The sequence below is a fragment of the Rhinolophus sinicus genome, linkage group LG16 (genome assembly GCF_036562045.2).
Source record: "Rhinolophus sinicus isolate RSC01 linkage group LG16, ASM3656204v1, whole genome shotgun sequence".
Taxonomy (NCBI): domain Eukaryota; kingdom Metazoa; phylum Chordata; class Mammalia; order Chiroptera; family Rhinolophidae; genus Rhinolophus; species Rhinolophus sinicus.
This window is the reverse complement of record NC_133765.1, coordinates 4,997,101-5,016,342: the sequence shown is the minus strand read 5'-3', so window position 1 is coordinate 5,016,342 and position 19,242 is coordinate 4,997,101. Positions and strand designations below refer to the sequence as shown.

The window sequence follows — 19,242 nt, the reverse complement described above, 5'->3', positions numbered from 1 at the left end:
GCACAGCAAAAGAAACCATCGACAAAATAGAGGCAACCGAATGGGAAAAGATTTTTGCAACTAACGCCTCCAATAAGGGGCTAATATCCAAAATATACAAGGACGTCGTACAACTGAACAACAAAAAAGAAAACAACCCAATTGAAAAATGGGCAGCGGACCTGTAGAGACATTTCTCCAAAGAGGACATACAAATGGCCAATAGACATGAAAAATGCTCAACATCACTAATCATCAGAGAAATGCAAATAAAAACCACAATGAGCTATTACCTCCCACCAGTTAGAATGTCGATCATCAACAGGACAAATAGTAAGAAGTGTTGGAAAGGCTGTGGAAAAAAAACGAACCCTCAAACACTGTTGGAAATTCAGATTGGTGCAGCTGCTATGGAAGGCAGTCTGGAGTTCCTCAAAAAATTAAGAATAAATTACCATATGACCCAGCAATCTCTCTCCTGGGTATCTACCCCAAAAATCTGAAAACATTTATCCATAAAGACATATGTGCTTCAATGTTCATTGCAGCTTTATTTACAGTGGCCAAGACATGGAAACAACCACAGTGTCCTTTGATAGATGAATGGATAAAGAAGTTGTCATATATATATACACAAGGGAATACTATTTGGTCATGAGAAAAGATGAAATAGTACCATTTGTGATAACATGGATACATCTCGAGATTATAATGCTAAGTGAAATAAGCCAGACAGAAAAAGCAGAGAACCATATAATTTCACTGATATGTGGTATATGAACGAAAAAACAACAAAAGAATAAGACAAACAAATGAGAAACAAAAACTCATAGACGCAGATATTTGTTTAGGGGTTACCAAAGGGTGGGGGGGGAGGCGGTGGTAGATGAAGGTAAAGGGGATCAAATATAAGCTGATGGAAAGAGAATTGACTGAGTGTTGAACACACAATGTGAGATATAGATGATGTAATACAGAATTGTACACCTGAAATCTAGGTAAGTTTGCTAACAATGTCACCCCAATAAACTTTAATTAAAAAAAAAGAACAAAAACAAAACAAAACCAAAAAGAGGCATTTTTTTCTGTCTTATCCTAAAACGTGAGGATTTTATCTGGAGTTTTTAAAATAAAAATTAAAAGTGCTGGGAGTCAGGGCGAGAAAAAGACTGTGGAAAGTCTTTTTCCACAGAAAGTATTTTGGTGCTCCCCCCTGAGCAATCCCTCTGCCCCAACGATATTCAAACGTGAATCACACTAAACCATAAAATATGTCTAAAAGAAATTCTCCAGTGTTCTGGTTTTTCACATGGTAAGTCATTACTTGAAAAGTTTTCTCTTCACAATCGGGTTTTAAAAGATTGCGTTGGCTTTGCAGCGGGCTCTAAAAGATACACGTTTGCTGATGCAGCGTGGTGGCCTTTCAACCAGTGTGCAAACACTGGGCGACACGTGCGCAGTATTTCTGAACCTGTTTGCGTATCACGTCTAGGAAAATCGCTTCTGAAACTTTCGCGCACCATTCTGAGACTGGGAGGAGGAAGGCTGGGAGACCGAGACAGCCTCCGCGGAGCTGAGAACAGTTGGGACCCACCGACCTGGCTCAGGCGGAGGTCCCGCCTCTGCTACCTGAGTCCCAGCAGAGCCGCGGCGGGGCTGCCGGCCGCAGCCAATGAGCACGGGCGTGCGGGGCGGGCGGGGGCCTGGTTGCCCAGGCGACTAATCACGGCCCCGCCCCCGAGCCGCATCTCCGGCGGCGGCTGGGCGCTGGCTGGACTTGGAGCGGGTCCCTGCGAGCTGCGCTCAGGCGCGATGAGCAGGTGGAAAATCCAGCGGAGGCCCTGCCGCGCGTTCGGGCTCCTGCTGTTGGTGATCTTGAGCGTCCTAGTGCTCCGCAGGTGAGAGCCCCTCCGGCGCCTGTCTGACTGCAGACAGCCCAGCGCCCCACGTCTCCAGTCCTCGCCGCGCTTCTCGCCGCAGGGAGCCAGACTCCGGAGTTTGCGTCCCGCGACCCGCGAGTCCCGAGTTCCCCTGGGGAGCAGCCCAGCAGCCTCTTCTTTTTGTTGTAGCTCCCCAATACTACGGCGTCCCTGGGCGCCTCCAGGACCTTTGGTCCTGCCTCGAGATCCAGGCCTCTGGGTGACACTAGGCGCTGCCCTCCCAGTCCCTAGGCGTCTATGCCCTAAGGCTTCCCCACTCCGCGCCCGTGACGCCGGGCTCAGCTTTTCTCTTGGATACTCCCAGCCCTCTGGGAAGGTCAGCAGAACGAGCCTCAGATCCCTCTCAGATGTCCCTGATCACGGCTCCGCCTTCGGTCCTCCTTGGAGAACACCCTAATGCTGTTCCCCCAGATCTCCACTTTTCCTACCAAACTTGCTGGGAGGCTTCTCTGTTCAGCAGAGGCCAGAGCTCCAGTGCTCACCGCTGTGGTTGATTTAGCCTGCCCAGCACAGTCATGAGAACGCTTCCCCATGGGTCCTCCAAGATCTTTGGCCCTGGATTTATTCGCTCCTTTCTAGGACTGATATGTCTTCTCTCACCCCTTTCCCACCATTCTCCACTCACCAGCTCCCCTTACAAAATGCCTGCGGCCAGTGGTTGCTTTTAGTGATAGAATGCTTTGCTGCTGGCCTATGTGGGTGCCCTAACCCAGAAGTTTTCTAAACTGGGTCTATTTAAAGGATCCTACAGCCCTGACCATATCATTCAGGTCTATGCTGGGCACTTTCCATATTCAAAACTTCCAGTGTTGCTGGGAAAAGTAGACCAGCAGTTTAACAAATGCTTTGGCACTGAAAGTGTTGAAGAGGCTGGAGACTGAGACATTGGAATTTGGGGCAGGTACACCACCCCTCAGCTCGACCTTGTCTTCTTCTCTATCCCTCTTCTTAGTTTCTCTGAACTTCCTCTGGGAGAGGCAAGTTTTTGGTGGAGATAAATATCTGAACATATTTTGCTGCCCCAAGAACACATTCAGAAACTCTTCCAATTTATAGTCTTGCAAAACTTAACATGTCTTCTTTGTTTCAGAGATAGTGAGGATGTCATGATATGTTTGGGAGAAGGCAATGTTGCTCTTCACACTCTGGGGCCCACAAAACTGAAGAAGCATTTTGTTTCCCCAGTTGTTCCCGAGACTTTTGTTCTCATCTTTTCTATGATTTCTAACCCTTTCATCTTTGAAGACCGGTCCTGGCTCTTGTAGGATGCTTAGCTTTCCCCCTGGTGCAAGGCTGATGCAAACCCCAGAAGAATTACTTAAAGCAGAAGCAGCAGGAGCCTCTGGCATACAGCAGGGTATCAGGAAACCCACACCCCAGAGAAAAGTGCCAGAGGTGTCCAAGTAGCATGTGGTTTGCCCATTGTTGGTGGTCAAGGATATAGCAGTCCATGCAGGGGACTCAGGCAGGTCATTATGAGGGCTGACACTGAGGGGCTTGAAATGTGCCAGGTAAGTACACCCTAACAGTCCACAGGAAAAGGGGCAGGAAGGAGGCTGGGTGTTTCTTGGACAGAAGATGAGATGTCAGACAGCTGTCTGGCTGTGACGAAGCCTGAGCTTCTCACAGGTGAGTTACCTGTGTTCCCACCTGGGTGGGGTGACTGCAGTAGTAGTCAGTTTTGGGGGCGGGGTGGTGGCTTATTGAGTAGAATGAATAGCTGTGACAATAGTTTGAAGTGTTTAGGACACTATTGTTTTTCCTGCTATTTCTTCTTTCTCAGCAGGTAAGACTGAGGCCAGAGAAGCTGTGAACCAAGTTCAGAGCTACCTCTGAACTTGTCCTTTAGAATATGTGCCTTTTTGCCATCTTTTTGATTCATGGGCACTTTCTGCCCAATTCTTTCTGTCCAGCCTGAGCTGGACATGACAGATTATCTCTGGAGGCCAGAGTAGATCATACTAATTGTCGCATCCTCTTCCTGCCTTGCTCTAACTTTGACTGGGTCATTAACTGAGTGGGAGGTCGGATTTCTCCCAGCTGTTGTTGGGAATGTAGATGAGGCCAGTGGAATATAGTCACATGGGAATTGGCTATTCAGCGGGCAGCTTTGTGGAGCTGAGCTGTCAGGATCAGCCCTTGTTCCGTACTTCAGAAGACAGGTATTTGAGTGGGAGGAGGGGTCTGCTTCACTTCAGCTTTTGTTTTTCCCCACAAATTTTCCCTTGTTCCGGCTTATGGTCAATCATAGCTCTTTGATTATATCATATCCAAGAAATAGGACCAAGATGACTTTTGAGGAAGATTTCAACCTTTGTTTTTTTAGCTTAAACAATGCTCTTTCTTAAAAATTACCTTTCTTGCAGGGTAGCAGTCATATGATAAACTGCACATGTTCACCATGTACATTTTGGTAAGTTTTGACGTATGTACCCACCTGTGGAACTACCACCACAATTAACAGTGAAAGTATCCATCAGCCCCAGATATTTCCTTGTGCCCCTTTGCAGCTCTCTCTCCTGTGTCTCTCTGCCTCCCCCATCTACAAGCACACTGATCTCTTGCTTTCTGCCACCGTATATTAGTTTGTATTTTCTAGTGTTTTATAGAAAGGTAATCCTAAAGTATTTGCTCTGTTTTGGGTAAGCTTTTTTCACTTAGCATGTTACTTGGTGGTCTGTGATGTGTGTATAAAAGTGAACCGTGTGTTTGAGCCAGTTACCTCTCATTCTTTTTCCTCCTCCCACTCCAGCATAAGAATGCCTGCTTGATAGTATCAAGGCACGGTTCCCACTCATGATGTTTTTCCTTAATATAAATGCATCACTGAACAAAATCCATTAACTCTGCATATCTCATACTTGACATTTTAACTGGCAAAAGTTAGGAGAGAGGAAAGCTGCCACATAGGCAGCCTGCATCATACCTTCTAAAAAGTAAGTTCCTCTCTTCACTCAGCTGTCTCTTCACTGGCTTCTTGCTAGCATTACCTGGATTCCAGGATGAGAACCTGTTGCACTTCTCCTTAGTGAAGGGGGATACCTTAGCAACGTGACCAGGTCACTTTCTTTGATCAAGATCATGGCCAGTCCTGTTTTCCGAGGCTGTGTGGACAAATTGTGCCTTGCTTCCTGGGCTTCTGTGAGGTCATTGATTTTATGAGCTTTGCCTGTTCTAGGACTGTACTAGGCTTGAGGCCTGAGTCATATTCCCTGGAATGTTCAAACTCTTTGAACAGTGTCCCTTTCATCTTCCAGTGGTGAAGTTTTCATCATCTGGGAAGTGTCTCTTTCAGCAGGTAGTCACCTCTCTGACATAAATGGGGAAACACGCCTAGCTAGGCAGTGGCTCAGTCAGGGAAAGGTGCTAGGAACAGAGAGTTGGCTCTGGGAGTCTTACATTGCTAAGCTAGCCAGCAACTGAAGGGGACCAGGGTGTCTTGAAGCAAGGGCATGGATATTATTGGTGTATTTGTGATTAAGGGACTGGGATACCCAGGAGCTTGGGGGCAAAGAGCTACATTGCCTTGACAGAAGAAGTATCAGAAAGTTGGCCAAAGAGTACTCTCCACCTGAGGTCAAGGAAGTAGCAAGTGAAATAAACACTGAACCTTTGATGAAATGACTCAGAATTCCATTATATTGCTTTGAATGGTCTTCTGGATTCAGGAGATGCTGGAGCTTAGCGAGATCTTTTTAGAACATTTAGTACCTGAAAAGGACTCGAGTCCAGGCCTTCTCCCCTCCTTCACCCCCCTATCACCCAGCAGAGTTCTTTTGGTGGGGGGATATTTGCTGCTTCCTCTCCACTCAGTTTTATCTTCTGCTTAAATCTATTGCTCTGGATGTTAAAGGCCATATTGAAAAAGTTTCCATTGTGTGGGACTTATTCTAGGATAGAAGTGCAGGGATATTTTTAATCTTAGTTGATACTCACTGCCTCTGTATCCTCTGTACTCAGCAAGACAGTGAGGTTTCTTTCAAGAACACATGTGTTTTTCCTACAAAGTTGATTTTATGAGTAGCTAATATATGAAAAAAAAATGAAGTATTTAAATAATACACGGGAAAATAACGCCCCTACTCCTGGCCCCTAGGCACTCTCTCCCCTCATCTGATGTTATTACTGATAATGGTTTCTCTCAGGGGAATTCTGTGCATATACAAGAAGACAGCTATATATGTGACCCCATTGGTCCATTTGGTACATAATTTATTTAAATATTCCCTTATTGATAAGCATCAATTGTTGGCCACCTTTTATTGCTGCAAAGTTGCAATGAATATCTGTTGGATATATTTCTATATGTAGAATTGCTGACCATATGAGATACTCATTTTAAATCTCAATAGACATTTTAAAAAAGTAAGTAAAATAGCACATTCTATTTCTGTTGGATCAGTATGAAGGAGGTTCTGAGCTCCCTGAGTCTGAGGGGAAAATTCTGCCTAATTTGTGTGTGTATAGATTCTTTGTGTCTCATAAGCACTAGCCTCTTTCTCATATATCTATGTGGATAAGTCCCATGTTGTAGATTTAAATTTTTAAAAACATATTTATATTGTCCCCGCTCTCATGAAATCATTTCATTCCGATTCTACACACTTCTCTAAGATCAGTCTTTTATCAGTACAGCCCTTTGGGTTATCTGACAGACTTTCACTTCTCTTTAGGTTGAGATACAACATCTTTTCCATTTATGATGCTATCAATGGAAAATTTTTCCCAAACTGAAAATACAGTGTCACAGAACATCAGGACACGTTTCATTGTTGTTATGTGGTCAATTTTAATGAGGAGTTTGTATTTTTTTACGATTGGGTCTCAAGATTTTGGTCTAGTAAATGCTTATTCACATACAAACTTCCTACAATATTTAGAAAATTTTGCCCTCTGATCTACCAGCATGTCCCTGGGTCATGTAGGCAGCCACTTGGCCTGACTTGCTAGAGCCTGAGTGCTAGGTCAGCTCCTGGCTTACCTAGAAATCTTTTCAGAGGGAAGGATGGAGCTGTTAAGATTGCAGAGTGACCTGCACAATGACCTTGCATCTCTACAAAATGAAGGTATTATACTTGGTTTTAAAATAGAAGGCCCAAGCCCTTTGGAAATATTTAATGCCTCTCCCAGCAAAGCAGGAGCCCAAAGCATTGGGCCCAGGCCAAGGAACACATCCAGGAAGCTGGGCCAGACACAGGGACGGAGTTTTATTTTCCTGGGGCTGAAATTCTTGGGTTCAAGGATTGATCCAAGAGGCACTATTCTGGAGTAGAGGCATTGAGGGTACCTGCCTGGGGCGTTAGGCCCTCAAACTCCCCTGCTGAGGGAGGAGTGTACAGGGCTGTAGACTGGTAAGACTGAAATATCCCCAAATGGACACTTCAGGGGAATGGATGGCCAAGGAAACGGCGCCTCATGGGAGCCTATAGTCCCATCAGAGTCCTGAGACTGATGAATAGCAATTTGTATTTCAGACCCAAGTGAGGAAATTTTTATGTGTAATCATGTCTTTTAGGCAGTTTAACATATCTGCTATCTCATGGTCTCTGGCATAACCACTTGGATAAATGAGTGTTTTCTTGATCAGCATCTTTAATGTGATGTTCTGGGCCTAGCTTTGGTTGAACGTTTGTTTAGGGTGGCCCTAGTACGGTCACAGTGTGCCTGGAAATTGTGTTTGTAAATTCTCATTGCAGATTAACAAGTACGTACACATTATGTATAATGCCAAAATAACCAACCCTCAGGACCAGCAAGGACCTGTCTTCTATGTGAGCATTGTCTGGTCGCTGCTGGAAGCCAACATATTCCAGCAGTTGATGATGCTGTCTCTGCCATGTTAGGTTGTGTGGCTACTGGCCTGTCTGAATCTGGTCAGACTGTGTGTGGTAGGGCAGGAAACTGAAGGAGACGGCTATGACTCCCATGTACGGCTTCCCAGGCCCCTCACTACTCCAGTCACCGATCAATATTTGCAGGATTTACAGGTGACATAGGGATGCCCTCTGGCATACCCTCAGACCTGTCCTGGTTAGCACACCTCATTCAAGGAGATCATTTAAATAGGTGACTGGACATGGCTCTTCTCCAACCCCAGCTATCCTGGAAGAGCCTCTCTGAAAGCTGAGAATCAATTCATGGGCCCCTTCCACATGATAGAGGTTGTAAGCTTGTTACCTGCTTCTCTGCCCTTTTGCACTCAAACACGTCCATCCATGTCCGGTAGTCTGCAGCCTGCCCTGCACACTTTGTCCTCGTCATCCAGTACAATGATGGATATAAAGTGTAAGACGACTTCATCCCTCTACCCTTCCTCCCTCACCAGTCACCACCAGATGACAATTCCTCCCTGTAGGGAACTCAGGACCCAAGTCCTCTGCTTAATGTTTTCTTTACAACCTATTGTGTCTCTAACTTGCACAGCCTCTAACACTTGCCCAAAGGGATGGTAGCAACAGGAATGTTGAGGTCTTGCTCTATTTTGTGAGGCCCCTTTAGAAATCCTGACATGTGTGCCTTCTTCCAGGAGCCTCACTGTAGACTGAGCAGAGTATGGTTCTGCAGAGCAATCCTGAGGACAGTTCCCATCAGTGACCAGGTCCTGCTGTGCCGTGTATTTTAGGGCTGGACAGTTACTTATCCTACTATGAATTAAAGATACAAAGGCAACAGAAATTCTAGAAGAAAGTGCTAATAATAAGCTCCAACTAGAAAGATGGCAGATACCTCTGGTCTCATCAAGAAAATTTGCATCATGAACGAACTGCTCACTAGAAAATCAACAGTAACAAGAGCTTCCTCTGGATCTGGTTAGCTCCTTGGTAACAAACTAATTGGCGAGGAAGGTCTCCCTGACCTGATTTAACCACACACTTTATATTTCCTTTAGTTTATTATTACTGAGTTAATTACTCAGGAAACTGTGGAAGTTATTATTAGCATTATGATCACTAGTACCAATGGTCGTTCTCAGTATTACTACCCCTTTGAGTGGTACTTTATTGTTTATGAAGCTCTGACATGTATCATCTCATTTTCTCACAGTCAATTCCTTGGAGCAATCCAGCATTATCATCCTCATTTTCTCAGTGAATTCATCCCTTTTATTAATGTATTAAAAACTCATCTAGGAACCTATCAGAATATTTCCAGAAAGGAAACAGTTGAATTCTCCAGAACTTGGACATTGATAACAGCTAGCTTTTGTTTGCAGCGTTAATTCCAAGCTGCTTATAAGCACTCCAAGGAAATCATTTTTTAAAAATCTAGAAAATGATAGGATATAAAGACACTGCAAAGAGAAGCTCTTTCCTGAAAGAGACTATATGTATCAAAGGAGGAGATACAGACTGGTGCTTCTCAGACTTGAACCTTGGGGTCTGGTTAAAAATGCAGATTCTCACTCAGTAGGTCTCAGGGGAGGCCTGAGTTTCTAACAAGCTCCAGATGAAGACACTCTGCAGGTGCAGACCACATCTGGAGGTGGAAACCTGGATGGAACTTTCCTGAGGATTAGTTGTTCACTAGGGGACAGATTAAGGACTGTGTTACTAGCCAGGATTGTGTTTGAATGAGGGAGCCAGAGAGAGTCCTCTTCAACCCTGCTGACACTTTACACTTAGCGGGTGGAGAGGGGGAAGCGCTCCTAGCATTTGTAAACAAAAGTTAGGATCAGTGATGTGAGCTTGGTGAAGAATTGCAGATTGTTTTTTGAAGTTCTGGCCAGACAAATAAGGATTGCTACCTGGTGGAGTGATTGCTCAACTGTCTTCTCACTGTCTTTGAAAACAATGGGGTGGGAGTGGGGGATGGGGAGAGAGAGAGAACATGTAAGTGTGTATTTTCACCACCAGACTGTCAGGATGTCCTTGTTTTTAAGAAAAGAATCTGCCATCCAATTGTTCCTCGTTCTAGCCTGGGGTGAGCCAGGACAGTAGGCTGCCTGAGGGGAGACCACCTGGTGGGGGAGGTGGGTGGTCAGGTGAGTCTGGAGAGCATGTGAAGCCTGTGAGCACTTGAAGCATGAAGGCGGAGTGCATTCTCCGGAGCAGACATGTCCAGAACCAAGGGAGGCCAACCCTCCTGTGTGTGAGGTATGCAACAGCCAGAATAGTCAGGAGACTGTAGTCAAAGGAAGGAATCAGGTGGGAAGAGCCGGAACAAAGGGGTGGCTAGAAGCAGGCCCAGGTAGTGGCTCAGGCAGGAGAGGTGAGGCCTCCTTTTAGTATCCAGGGCCTCCTCCTCTGCGGCAGGGTTTCCTGTACAGGGCCAGATACCCATGTTTCCCCGAAAATAAGACCGGGTCTTATATTAATTATTGCTCCAAAAGATGCATGAGGGCGTATTTTCAGGGGATGCCTTATGTTTTCATGTACAACAATCTATATTTATTCAAATATAGTTGTAATGCAGGGTCTCAGCTCTCGCTCCCCGCACAAGATCACAGGACATGGTGAGGCCAAAAAGGAACACCAAAGACGCCACAGATAGGGGGTGCATACCACTGTATTCTCGCTGGCGGCTGGGTTGGAGACACAGGAAGCAGGAGCCACACGATCCGCAATTTGCCCTCTGCTTCTCTGCCAGCCAACCAACCCCCTAGCGTAGTCACGGCAGTTATATCTGTGGCTAATGGCTAACCAGTAACAGCTGATGGCCATCTAATAACTGAGCCAGCACTTTCCACGTGAGGTCGAGAGCCTGGAAACTGCTTTCTGGGACTCTGTCCCCACAATAGACATGTCATCTTCTTCTGGAACATCGTCATAATGTACTAAATGCGTCCGTCTGGCTGATGATCTTAACTGGGGCTTATTTTTGGGGAAACACGGTAGTGTTTGCAGCTTTGCAGACCATATGATTGTAGTCTCTATCACAGCAGCTGCACTGTGCCCAAAGCAGCCACAGACAATACATAAATGAATGGGTGTGGTGGGGTGCCAGTAAAACTATTTGTGGATATTAAAATGTGAAGTTTATGTAATTTCTTTTGGATACAAAACAAATCAAATTTCTTTTGATTTTTTTCCAACCACTTAAAAATGTGAGAAACCATTAGCTTGCATGTGGCAAAAAGACAGGAGGAAGGGTTGATTTAGTCCACAGCGGGAATGTGCAGACCTCTGGCTAAGGGGCCGGGTTGGTCTCACAGAATCCCAGTGGACAGACCTTTTATTGTAAAATTTTAGAAGTTGTAATAAGATGGCTTGGCACAAAGTCTAGCTCAGAAAATATAATTAGATGCTAAATTAAATGAGAAAGAATGGAAAGATTGGGATTATTCCATATTGGGGACATAAACCCCTGCACCCCGAGGCTATTCCCTCTGATACGCAAAGCATGCTAAGCTAAAATAAATTTATTTCCAATAGTGACAAGACTCTTTGCAGCACATTACAGACTATTTCATTTATACCAGGCCCTCACAACAGCCCTTGTGAGCAGGCAGGGCAGGTATTAGTCCTGTTTTACAGAGGAAGGAGACTCACGCCCACAAAGCTGGTACCACTCACCCAAGGTTACAGTGCTCCTAGAGGTAGGGCCAGGATTCTTGTCCAGATCTTCCTCCTGAATCATAAAACCTTCTTCTTCCATCCTCCAAAAACATACTGTTTTTGTTTTCAATTCCCTGAAGGTGGTCCTTCTTCTAAAGGCGGTCCTTTAGAAGAACTGTGTTCTGACATACTATTTATAAGTCACTTGGAACATGGAACTTTTCTTTTTACAGAAAGAAAAAAGTGATAATGTTCCCAGGTTATCCACAAATGACTATTTTAGGTACAACATAGCTGAACTGTAGTCCTGCAGCTGCAGCATGAATTTTGGGTCCTGGGTGCGGCAAGGAGTAAGAATGAGTAAGAAAAATAATTCTCTTTGCCCATGAGTGGCCGTAGATAAGACTCCCAAGGGGTCAGTGATGTCTGTGGCACCTTCTCCCCTGTCGGCATCCTCCTGTCCTGTTTCTGGCATCCAGAGCCCCCAAATTTGCCCCAGTCCCTCCTGTAATAGTCTTCCTAGGCCAGTGGCTCTCATCCTTGCCTGTTAGGATCTTTGGAGGAACCTTTAAAAAGCAACAATACCTCTCCCCACCTGCAGAGATTCATCAGGGGGTGGAGTCTGGGCATTGGTTAGTTTTAAGTTTCCCAGGTGATTCAAATATGCTGCCACCTTTGAGAATGATTGTGGCTAAACCCAAACCTCTAGTATCGCTGACTTCAGGTAAGTGTTAGGAAGGCTGTTGATGAAGTGCTTTTCACACTGTTCTGGTCTCTCCCACATCTGCCTCCATTCGGTTTCTAAGCCTGATGAATTGAACTGGTCAATATGTTTGTCTTTCCATCTCTATGATCACAACTGCCCAACGCCGGACCATTCTATCTGGTCCAGAGAAGGACTTCTTACTCTGTCTGTGGTGAAGAATCACTTTTCTTCTTTTCTAAAAAAAATTTCCAGTCTGTTATTCGATAAAATACAATAAAAACAAATTACTAGAAAAAAAAGGAAATGAAAAGATATACAAAATACGTGCCCCAGCCTTTTATGATTAGCTTCAATAGACATAAAATTGCTCTCATTGCTATGAAAGTATCTCAATTTCTGTATCGCTCCCAGTGCGGACTAACAGCAGGCAGTGGGGTGAGGGAGACCAGGCCCAGGCCACTGGGGCGGGTGGGGGTGGGGGCTGCAGGAGACCATTGGCTTGCTATTCCATGAATACACGTCTTTCACTTTTTATGGTTTTGCCACACATTTCCTTGGCTTTCTTATATTCCCTACCTTCAAGACCCAGTGAGAATGTCATCTTCAGTGTGATGTCTTCTCTGACTGCACCTGGGTGCTTTAGGTAATTTCTTCATTCAACAGTTACCTATACACTTCGGCCACTGTGCTCTGCCGTTGTTGGCCTGGCTGCCTAATCTGTGGGGCCCAGTGCACAATGAGAATGTGGGGCCCTTGTAGAAAAAATTATGAAGAATTTTGGAATGGAGACAGGAGGTGTCTGGAATCATGTGTAGGGCCTTTTTAAACAATTAATTTTAGAATGTGTTACTTTGTATATTGTGTATTGTACTATGATTGCCATTGTGGTGATTTTTATTACATTACATAATTGTAGCACAATGTTGCTGCCTGTATTCCTTATATTGTGCATTAGATCTGGATGGCTTATTTACTGCTCATTGCAAGGGGGCCTTCTGGGTGTGGGGCCCTGTGTGACTGACTGCATGGGTCACTCGCCTATGAAGCCAGCCCTGGCCATATCTCTGTGCATGCCTTATAGCAGCACTCATGACACTGGATTGTAATTATTTGAGTGTGCAGGGAGGTGGAGAAGACTCTGTGTCGGAATCCTCATAGGGGCCATAACTGTGGTTTGGAGGAATTCGGGTAGGATGCAAGTGAGCTTCCTGAGGAGCAAGAGAAAGCTGCCACAGACTTTCCCTAAATGCCATTAAAAATGGTCCCATTAATAGCAGGGCTCTTGCTGCTTTACAGTGTAGGGTGTGCAAATTCATGTTCTGCACTGAAGCACTTGGCATTATAGGTAGATGTGAAACTGGCTGGTATGTAGGAACAGGGCCCAGCAGGGGGACAGTGCTGGTAGCAGAGATGGAGAGGGAGCAGGAGGGATGGGACACCCGTGAGCACACTGGGAGAGTCAGCTATGGGGTGTGTGGGGTGCATGTGCCTTGTGCCCACATGACATCTGCCACTGGTTCACATGGCTGGCGACGCTTTGTGAAGGAGCTGCCCCTTTTAAAGGCACAGAAAATTGTTGAGTCTAGAATCAAGACTGCTGCTGTCAGCCCACTTTTGGTTCACACATGTCTTCTAAGAGACAACAATCCCCAATCAGTGTGTATCAACACTGATTGAACGGATCAAGCTGGGCCTTAACCAGGACACATGTCCCAGTGGTACCATTTTAGCCAGTGTTACAAAATGAGTGGAAAGACCAGAAGCAGTTTAGGGAGCTTTTTTATGCAGAGGAGCCCTGCTGGGCAAAATGCCCTCTAGTGTCAAGAACTGTAATGAGAAGTGGGTGCAGAAAATGCACCAACTAAAATTTGCTTTTGCACCTGACTGACAACCACTGTTGTTTTCTGTCTTCAAGTTTCCTAAGTTTCCTGGCTGGAAACTCTGGCTCCTCCAGCTTCTCTTGTCTGCTTTTTCTCACAACCTTCAGGAGACGGGGACACTGAATTACAGGGATCAGTTTGAGTGGGCTACCCTTGGCCAATCCAAGAGATGTCAAGTGGTGTTTTTTCAGGGACTAAAACTTTCCCAAAGCCTCCTCAGGTGGGGCTCTCTGCCACGCAGCGTGATCTCTTGGCCAACATGACACTTGATCTTTAGATATTTATAATAATTAAGACCTGAAAATTTGAGAACTGAACAGATGCTTTTTCTAACCCAGATACCTCTTTGCAGGTATTTACACCTCGAGCCGGGCAGCTGTGACTGTGAGGTGGCTCAGAGGTACTGTTTGAAGTAGTTGATACTTTGAAATTTGGTCACACAGCCTAGGAGGCTGGCCGTTGTAGGAAGCTGTGTGCCGCACCAGAAGGCAGCTTTCTAGCCTGCTGAGCCCATCCTTCCCGTGCAGTATGCGCCCACCTCGTCCTCTCTCTTCTTAGCACAGTCTCCATGTTTAATGTTTTGTTTGTCTCGTTCCTGACTGCAGCCTCACTCAGCTTGCGCTTCCCTTGCAGCTGGGCCAGATGAGTCAGTGGTGCCAAAGAAAGGCTGCTTCCAAGGTGTGGCTACGTCGGAGGGTGGGAGCCTCTTCTGAACACCCTGGAAGCAGGCCCTCCTTAGAAAGGCTGAGGGCCTGTGAAGGAGAAGAGGAAACCTGTCTCTTCCAGTTCCCCTGCTCACTGCTGAAGGTGACCTTCGAGGCTTCCCACTGCCTTTCCTTTTTGTAGGTTGGACTGGCGCAGTCTGATCTCTCCCTGGCTCAGACACCGGCGGGCCGGGCTGCACACCAACGGCCAGAACTTTATGCTGGAGGACTCCACCTTCTGGGTCTTCGGAGGCTCCGTGCACTATTTCCGTGTGCCCCAGGCATACTGGAGGGACCGCTTGCTGAAGATGAAAGCCTGTGGCTTGAACACCCTCACCACGTGAGTGTTGCCCTACACTTGCCACTAAGCCTTATTCCCCGGGGGCTTTTCGAGTTTCGCCTCTAGGCTTCTGTGTGGGAGCCCAGCTTGGGGGTCTCCGGCGTGCCAGATGGGTGAGGCCTGGCAGATCCTAAATCTGAGCAGCCTTTGATGGGAAGACAGTCTCTCTTCTTTTTGATCCCCGCAGTGCTCTCCATTAGTGGGGATGACAGATGGGCAATGGATATAAGTCTGGGCACCAGAAAGAGCAACAGTGTACAAAGGAAAAGAGTGAAGGAGGGGAGTATAGATATAGGAGATGATCGAATTATCATTAAGTAATTTTTTTAGCAAGCGCTCTACCCCCAATTTATACAGCAAATGAATGTAGTCTTCAAAGTAGCTATTTTTGGGAAGCTGTCTGAGCAGTTTTCAGCATTCCTTTTTAGAATTTTCTTCAGAATGCTTTCATTCTACACCTTGCACAGTGATGGCACGTGGTAAGCACTCAATAAAATGTTGAATGTGCGAGTCAGTTAAAAAATAGGCTCAGTGGTGGAAAAGTCTTGACCTTTACATGGATTTAGTTTTCAAAATTGAATCCAAGTCTAGGAAAGAAAGTGGGTTATCAGGCTATATTATTCTATTTGTAGGGGAAAATGGGGTTGCAAATCAAGGACATGCATTTTCTCAGGTGGTTTATGAACTGGCTTTGAAGATAATTTCTAAAAAATAGTTATAGGAATATTCTGAGCTATGATAGCATAGTTGAAACAAATGTGTGCAATTTTTCAGAAAGATTCATTAAAGGTTCCATTTATTTGCCCATGAAAGTTCTGACCCTGAGGGTATATTCCCCTGTTCTAGGACTCCTGAAGTTTGTAGGAATATTGCAGGACAACCTACAATAGTTTTTGTCTTATAAAAGCAGGATAATGTGTATTTGCTGAAACATGGAACTCTTGAGTCTGAGCTGGAAACAAGCCTCGCCTCTCACTTCACGCCATGCACTTTCTTGGCAGCTGGAGAGGCCTCACTAGAAGCCAGGGGTGGTGGGAGTCCAGGACAGGAGCAGCTGTCATTACTATTGTCACATGTCACTCCATACCTCTGCCTCTTGAGTCGGGCCCCTTAGAGAACTTACTTCATTTCCTTATCTTCTCTTTAGAGTTAGGACCTCCCTTCTGTTACAAAGTTTGGAATTCGATGCTTCAGTTAAAAAACAGGACTGATAATTAAGGTTTTCTTTTACTCTACTTATAACTGTTTTTTTCTATGAAGTTACTTCTTTTTCTCTGATGAAGAGAGAGAGAGGGACAGCAGGAGGAGGGGGAGCACAGCCCAAGCTGCGCTGTGCTCATGTCTTATGCTTCACCCATATCTTGTTGGCCTTCTCTCCCTTCTCCTAAGGATGGGACCTTAGTCCCCTCGGAATGGCCCAGGTTCTCTTCTACATCTCTTCACTTAGTTCTTGGGTCCAGTCCTGATGTTGCCAGGACAATGTACCTAGGAAATACATCTTCAACCAACATAAGGGGTTTTAGGGATAAAGACGGTAATATGGGAGATGAAGTGAAATAAATGACAAGGTCAGACCTATAATTATCTTTTGTATTACAGCTATGTTCCGTGGAACCTCCATGAGCCACAAAGAGGGAAATTTGACTTCTCTGGGAACCTGGATCTGGAGTAGGTGCTGTTGCTGCTTCTGTGACGTGGCCCAGGCCAGGGACGGAGGAAGGGGGCTGGCTGGGGTTGATTGGGGACCATAGTGGCATCTTGGCTCTGCTTGGAGAACCAGAGGCAGACTGGGGTCCAGCGCCTTGTTCTCAGCACACTGACAGTCTCTGCACTCGGGACCCAGATGCTCTCCAGCAGTAAACCCGTTACTCCTAGGCATCAGGGCCTGCCTCCTCTGAGCCCAGCCTTCCTCACTGCAGCCCAGAGATGCCTCATCCCCAGTGTTGGCCCTGCTCTGCAGTGGGGTCCAGCCATCCCGGCTGGGACAGGGGTTACCCCTCGAGGGTAACAAGGTCAATGGAGTCAGGTTTACTGTTAGGGACCCTGTCCCCTGTCTGATGCCCTTCTTCCTCGTGACCCAGTGGGGCTGTGCCGACAGTCCTAGTCTGGGAACCAGTGATAACCCAGTTCCCAGGGCCTCTGGCCTATGACCTGGGGTAGGATTCCCTGCTCTGCTGGGGGTAAGGGCCCGGCCTTCCCTTCACTCACCCCAGGCTCTGGTTGAGAGAGGAAGGCAGGCGAGGAGAGGAGCCGGGGAGCTCTGCCACCCTGCGATGCGTGCTGGGCTCATCCCCACCTTCCGCTCAGGTGTCCTGAGAGTTGCTGACATTGACCTTTCTAGGGCCTTTGTCCTGATGGCTGCGGAGATCGGGCTGTGGGTGATTCTGCGTCCAGGCCCCTACATCTGCGGTGAGATCGACCTTGGGGGCTTGCCCAGGTGAGCGGGGCTGTGGGGACTCCAGCCACAGCTTGAGTTTTCCTGTGTGCTTGCGCAAAATGCGAATCACAAATGTAGGTTTAATTTTGCTTTGAAAGTATGTTCCTCCATTCTGTACTGAAGTTCCTTTTCAGAATAAGTAGCATTGAAATGGGGTCATTTTAAATGATGCCACAGTCATTGCCCTTGTCAAATTCCATGTGGTTTTTATGTGGCGAGCTGCAACAGGAGGGCTGGCCCGTCATTTCTCTGCTCTAGACCTCACTTTTCTGTCTACAAAATGGGAAAAATCAAACCTGCGTATCTGTTTCTTAAGGATGGTACCACCATTTTTTTTTCAAGTCTAAGTATTTTGATAAAGTATTAAGAGAAACAAATTACTGTTTTTGTTTTATTTTTTTTATCTTCAAATCTCAGGCCCTAATGAATTACCTTAGAATGTGTGGTCTCCACAAGGTCCATGGAATACTGTGTGGTGGGCGTAGAAATCCAGAGAAGAATCACCTGGTTCCACATTCATTCCTCATCCTCACCATTCTTGCCATTAATTAAACAAAAATGATTTTCTTGTTAATAAGCATAATCTCTCCCATCCTCACTGAGTTCCAGGTGGTTAGATCCACTCTCCCCACACCCTGTGCCGCCCCAAGCGGGAGGAAAGCTGGGCCTGTTTGCCATGCTGTCTCCCGTGGGAACGGCTTCTTTCTGCAGTACAACCTCCCTCTTCGGTCTTGTTTTCTTTCTTGCTTCCAGCGCAACCCGGCCTTTCCCCATGGGGCACAGGCAGACTCGGTCTTCATCTCCTCCGCTATCTAGGATGACTTCCCTGTCACTGTGCCATTCAACAAGGCTGTGAACACAGCCAGAGTGGCCTCTCCCCACACCTGGGGATTAGGAATCTGTGTGTCAGCAATGTCCTCAGACTCAGCCAGAGCAGGCACCGGATTTAAGTGTTAGCTCAGAAGCGCGGAGCTCCAGTACTCTGACCTCCCCGTGCAGCTCCTGTCCACTCAGGCTCTGGTCGCATCCAGGATGGGCACACCCTGGGGACACCAAGCAGGGACTGCTGCAAAACAGGCAGAACCCCCCTGGGGATGAGAAACTAGACTTGTTCTATGTAAGATGGAATGAGGGGGTGTCAGTATGGAGGAGACGTGTCTCGCGGCATCCATTTTTACCTAACATAAATTGATAATTTCTGACCCTGTTTAAGGCTTCTATGTCAGGACGAGGGAGCTTCAGAGCCTTTTGTAAGAAAATATAAGTGTTTCCTCAGAATTTCAAGTGAGATGGAAAAATACCTTGACTCCAGCCCTGGAACTAATGCTCTGCGTTCATCTGGGGAATGTGATCACAGCAGACAGGTTGTAGGAAGAATTAATCTTTTTGTTCACCTGCTCCCCATCGGAGCTGAGCTCTGAAGAGCTGATGCAAATGAGTTGGCCAGGTCAGCACGGAGAGCAGCTGGGCACAGCAGGAAGTGGGATTAGCCTCTCACAGCCTCCATTTAAGGCTTGCTTTTCTGTGTGACACTGGAAGGTTGCCTCTGTGTCCTTCTCCAGTCCTAGCAAAGCCTAACGCCTTTGGCTTCACCCTTTGTAATGAGATTGTGGAATAAATGCTTGAAAACTGGGCCTTGCATCCAATGAAAAGCTTTTCTTACTTTGGCAGCCAGATCTATAGCTGCGAAGCTGGACGTAAATTCCCACCAGGGCTGGTGTGCTCACACAGGGAAGCAGTGATGAGTGCAGGGCTGAGGCTG

At 46.3% G+C, this 19,242-nt stretch overlaps 1 protein-coding gene across 3 annotated transcripts in view; it reads left to right on the top strand.

Moving 5' to 3' along the window:
- The first annotated feature begins 1,733 nt into the window (after positions 1-1,733).
- GLB1L2 (galactosidase beta 1 like 2) overlaps positions 1,734-19,242 on the top strand; it is a 58,268-nt gene continuing 40,759 nt past the window's right edge. For all 3 annotated transcript variants that reach the window (XR_012492776.1, XM_074321846.1, XM_074321845.1), the window contains exons 1-4: positions 1,734-1,877; positions 14,846-15,043; positions 16,643-16,711; positions 17,385-17,480. Coding sequence is in view for 2 of the 3 variants with exons in the window: in XM_074321846.1 (XP_074177947.1) it covers positions 1,792-1,877; positions 14,846-15,043; positions 16,643-16,711; positions 17,385-17,480 (449 nt within the window). In the remaining variant the exon portion in view is untranslated. The remainder of the gene's footprint in view (positions 1,878-14,845; positions 15,044-16,642; positions 16,712-17,384; positions 17,481-19,242) is intronic.